The 5,000-nt window shown below is 42.6% G+C and overlaps 1 protein-coding gene across 7 annotated transcripts in view; it reads left to right on the plus strand.

Annotated features, from left to right (window-relative positions):
* Window positions 1-5,000, plus strand: part of LOC125289293 (serine/threonine-protein phosphatase 2B catalytic subunit alpha isoform) — a 145,527-nt gene that overhangs the window by 110,083 nt on the left and 30,444 nt on the right. For all 7 annotated transcript variants that reach the window (XM_048236042.1, XM_048236045.1, XM_048236043.1 and 4 more), the window contains exon 8: window positions 65-159. In XM_048236042.1, coding sequence (XP_048091999.1) covers window positions 65-159 — 95 coding nt within the window. The remainder of the gene's footprint in view (window positions 1-64; window positions 160-5,000) is intronic.

The following is a 5,000-nucleotide window of genomic DNA, read 5'->3' on the forward strand; positions in this document are numbered from 1 at the left end:
GTTGTTAATGTGCTGGGTGTTGATGCGTGTTGTGCTCACTGGCGCCCCCTGTGTCCCTCTGTAGATACCGCATGTACAGGAAGAGCCAGACCACCGGCTTCCCCTCCCTCATTACCATCTTCTCCGCCCCCAACTACCTAGACGTCTACAACAACAAAGGTAAGGCCTCAGCTCCTCACAGCTCAGTCAGTGTGTGTGTGTGTGTGTGTGTGTGTGTGTGTGTGTGTGTGTGTGTGTGTCTGTGTCTGTGTCTGTGTCTGTGTCTGTGTGTGTGTGTGTGTGTGTGTGTGTGTGTCTGTGTGTGTGTGTGTGTGTGGTGTGTGTGTGCGCATCCGTGCACATGTGTGTGTGCGTGAGTATGCGTTTGCCCACATGCAGAAGCTGTAGTGACTTTTGGGGGCTTTTGTGGCGTGACTCATATACTGTGTATACAGTATGTCTCTATTGGATTTTCTTTGTTAACCTTTGTGGGGTTGTCATGTGTGTTTGTGTGTTTGTGCGTGCGTTGTGTGTTTGTTTGTGCGTGTCTATGTGTGTGTGTCTGCACGTGTGTGTGTGTGTGTGTGTGTGTGTGTGTGTGTGTTTGAAGAGGAACACATTTGGCCATTAGGGTTGGGCTAGTCCCCTAAATTGGCATTTGACGATGTGTTCAGTAAAACATTGTGATGGACGATGATATCGTTGGGGGTTGTAAACACTAATTATGACCGTCGCTAGCGAAGCGGTCATATAGGGATTGTCAAAGTTCCCCGCCATTTACTTCCTGAATTTTTGGTCAACGATACCGGGACACCAACCATCGGGCATAATATGAAATTTGGTGGGTATGTAGGCCCACTAGACTTTTTACGAAAAATTTTGTTTCTTGGCCCCCCCCGGGCCACTCCATGCTGGGCCCCCCGAACCGCAAAAAGCAGTTTTTCCTAAATAACTACCTGAACCGTGGGCACTGAGGATGAAGAATCTTTTATGGTATGTTATCTCAAGGGCCCACATCAACCTGGCCCATAATCACCATTTGTGATTTGCACCCCCGGTAAAAAATGAAAATGCAATATTATTTCTGCTTTAATCGCCCCTATCTTCAGTTAAGATGTTCAGAACTGCACCAAATTTTATGTATGATTGATGGCATTGGGGATGCCAAGTTTCGTAGAATTTCATCCATGGGGGTAAAAAAAATTAGGTTATGTGTACATTTAGTGACTGTACACTCATTGGCCTGTAGATGCACACATATACACATGCACACACACACACAGGCACCCACATACCATCGGTATTAGAACGGCCGATACATAATTACAAATTCAGTAGGATTAAAAAGAAAGCCAAAATAAATATTTCATCATCATCATGGCTGCATTTCCAGTATTGGCGATAAGTAGTCGTTTGTCCACTAGATGCATGACGTTGCAGTGAGATGTAATTTGTTGGAAGTTAAAAGTGGGTTGAAAACAATGGACGCTTCCTACAAGGACTGTAGCTTTACCGCAGAGAACGCCTAATAAGGATAGGATGATGTTCACATGAAAATGTAATTCCATTTCTTCTTGAAGCTTTAAATAAATCTGAGGATGTTTATCGGACATGCTTGGTTTTACTGCAGGTACCGTTAATCTTATAATATCAATAAGGACCTAGGTAATGTTACCATTAGGTTGGTTGAGTGATGGAGGCCAATTTGATTGATTGCATTTGTAGAAAACTATAAATGCAGTTATACCAAGCAAATTGATAGCAGCACTGTAATTGTATCTTTCGACTGTCATTTATTGCACGTGGCTACAAAAAATCATTCTGTGCAATGGAAGATTTACCAACGCTATAACCGGGTCTGATACAGTTTTGCCTATACATGCATGAGACTGAGACGCCTGTTTATTTTGTTTTAAGTGCGCGGCAGGGTGAGAGGGGAATCGATGTGCTTTGATTCCAGCTTGGTAGTTGTAGTCTGTGAAATTAAAAAGCACGCGGTGTGTGAAGTATCCAAACAATGACACCTTTCATTTCATTATGGCTGCTTTAGCAACACACCTTAAGCTACTGTGTAGTGGGTCCCATTTAGAAGTGGCTACTTCATTCGCTTTTCCTTGACTCATGGAGCTGCGCGGAATTTTATTACAACTTTCGCAACATATGGCAGTTTAAGTCCGCTTTGATACTGTAAGGCGTGAAGCCATTGGTTTCCAAAGGAGATTTTATTTGTGTCGCCAGCATAGCCTATTGACAATTTATGTTGTAAATAGGCCTACCTTATAAGCCTACCTGTAGCTTAGGGAAGCTAACAGTTTTCTATTAGGATCTAGTTTGTTAGTTACAGTTTTGTCATAACTCCCTGATGCATTTTTGCATTTAGAATAGCCAGATGGATATCTCAATCGAAAAATTAAACAATATCGGGTGCTCTGATGGACTAGGCTGGGTGAACCCAGCCTGATCTGCCCGCTGTTATTTATTTATTTTTGATTTCTTAAAAGATTGAGCTTGGTCTGGTGAAAGCCAGACTAGCCATGGACCTCAGTTACACAATGCAAGGGAACATGAATCAGCCTATATTTGCACGAACAATAACGGACAACAGATTGAGCTTGGTCTTCAACTTTGGCCCGTTAAAATGTGTATGAACAGTCTAGTGTTAACGCATTTCATCAAGGCCCATTTGACATGTCAGTTATTTGCACCACTGGTTAGATGTAAAACAGCATTTCGTTTCAGACTACTGTTACTTAATTTGTGCATTAACAATAACGCTTCAGACTACTGTTACTTAATTTGTGCATTGACAATAAAGTATTACATGAACTAAAGATGACTAAAAATCTTATGTAGAAGAAGAAACATTCACAAAAAAATCCATCCATCCAAAAAATGACCTTTTGTTTTGATAGCTGTTGAAAACGGCATGGAACTGACAGAGATGTTTTGTTTAAATAAATAAATAAATAAATAAATAACATTATGCTGATACCTTTTGCTTTTCCCAAATACAATGTAGCCTACAGGTGTAAGTGACCTTTCATCAATCCAGTTGCAATGGATGAACTGTGATGAACTGCCCTACTTGTGATTGTTTAGAGATTTTAAAGGTTTAATAACAATGCCACATCTTCTTTGACTATTCTACAATCTATTCACCTTTTCAGCACCAGTAGGCTACTCTCTGTGCAGCCACACACACACACTCAGGCATGCCAAACAAGCATACACAAAAGTTTCAAGAGTGGGGGATGGAGTAAAAGATGGAGACAAATTGAAGTGTGATTTATTTCAATGAACGGATGTACAGGACTGAGCGGCGGTAATATTTTGTACCGCTATGCGGTACATCTAGTTAATTACCATATGTCTGTACAGAAATACATTTATCATTTTCTACATAAAAAATATATTATATAGGCTATACGGCCTGAAAGTGGACAGCTAAGAGAGACATACCGGACCAGGCTACCGGGTTGTGTGGAAGATCTGCTCCAGAAAATTGTTCTGAAAGACGGATAGACAATCAATCTGAACACTTGCGCGGTGCACCAACCAGCTGAATATTACACATTGCCAACCCTACGCTGGGCCTAGAAAAAAAACTACTTAAGACTACTATCGTGGTCACTCATGTAAAATCTTCAGTAGTGACACTATGCAGCATCCCACGTTATCAGGCTACCGGCTATGCTGACTATGAGGGCGGCGGGAAGTGAAAGTAAAGGGCTATGCTCGCCCAGTCCAGGCTATAGGAGGGCGAAGTAAAACACTTTTACAAAGAACCAATCCCGATTACCACTCCGCTGCTGTCTGGGACTTTTGCTAAATGCATGAAATACAAGCCTTACAGTGAAAGATGAATAGGCTACCTTCTCATCCTATAATTAACGAAAGAAATTGTTTATTATAACACAGAGGAGAAGGACGCATTTGGCACCCGCTGTATATTAAAAATATTTAAGCGCTAGAATGTCCTAGTCATAGCCTAACAATAATATTTCAATAGGACATTAGACATTAGACATAGACATTAGGCTACATATTTTAGGTCCAATGTAGGCTATAGGCTGACGATGATATCGTCCATCGGCACAACCCTATTGGCCATCAGAAAAGATGGGCAGCCCCTTGCAGTTAGTCAGCACATTCAGAAGGATAGGGGGGTTAGAGAGAGAGACAGAGAGAAATGAAGAAGTGAGAGAGAGGGGGAATGAGACAGAGAGGGAGAGGGGAGAGAGAGAGGAGAGGGGAGGGAGGCAATGGGGGGAGGAGAGAGAGAGAGAGAGAGAGGAGAGTGAGAGAGGAGAGGAGAGAGAGATGGGCAATGGGAGAGATGGAGGGATCTGCCAGCCTGCACTTTTGCTGCTGTGGTTAAAGGTCTTTTTGGGAAATGAAGAGGTGAAGATGGATCAGACAGCACTCTGCTGAGTTGACACACACACACACACACACACACACACACACACACTCACACACACACACACACACACACACACACACACACACACACTCCTCACACACACACTCACACACACACACACACTCACACACAGAAGCCTTTCTAAAGGCCGATTTAGTGCGGTGACATTTTGGTGTTTGTCAGCAAATGGTTTACGGCCTGGTAGGTCATTGGACATATCATCAACTGTCTGTGTGTGCGTGTGTGCGTGCGTGCGTGTCTGTTTTGGCCACAGGCAGCACTCTGCTGTGTAATGGGGAGCTGATTAAAGCTAGAATGGTTTGTGTTATTTTGCAAAAGACAGAAAAATAAGAAAACAGCAATTACAGGCTGCTCTGCTCGAACCCTCTCGCTTTGAGCACTCAAATTGTTGCCCTAAGTCAATTAGAAACACACACACACACACACACACACACACACACACACACACACACACACACACTCACACACACACACACACATACCATACACACTTTTTCAGTCTCTTTCTTACAGACACAAACTCTCACACACATACAAAGTATCTCTCTCTCTGTCTCTCTCTCTCTCTATCTATGTT

Source organism: Alosa alosa, chromosome 24, assembly GCF_017589495.1.
Source record: "Alosa alosa isolate M-15738 ecotype Scorff River chromosome 24, AALO_Geno_1.1, whole genome shotgun sequence".
Classification (NCBI taxonomy): Eukaryota; Metazoa; Chordata; class Actinopteri; order Clupeiformes; family Clupeidae; genus Alosa; species Alosa alosa.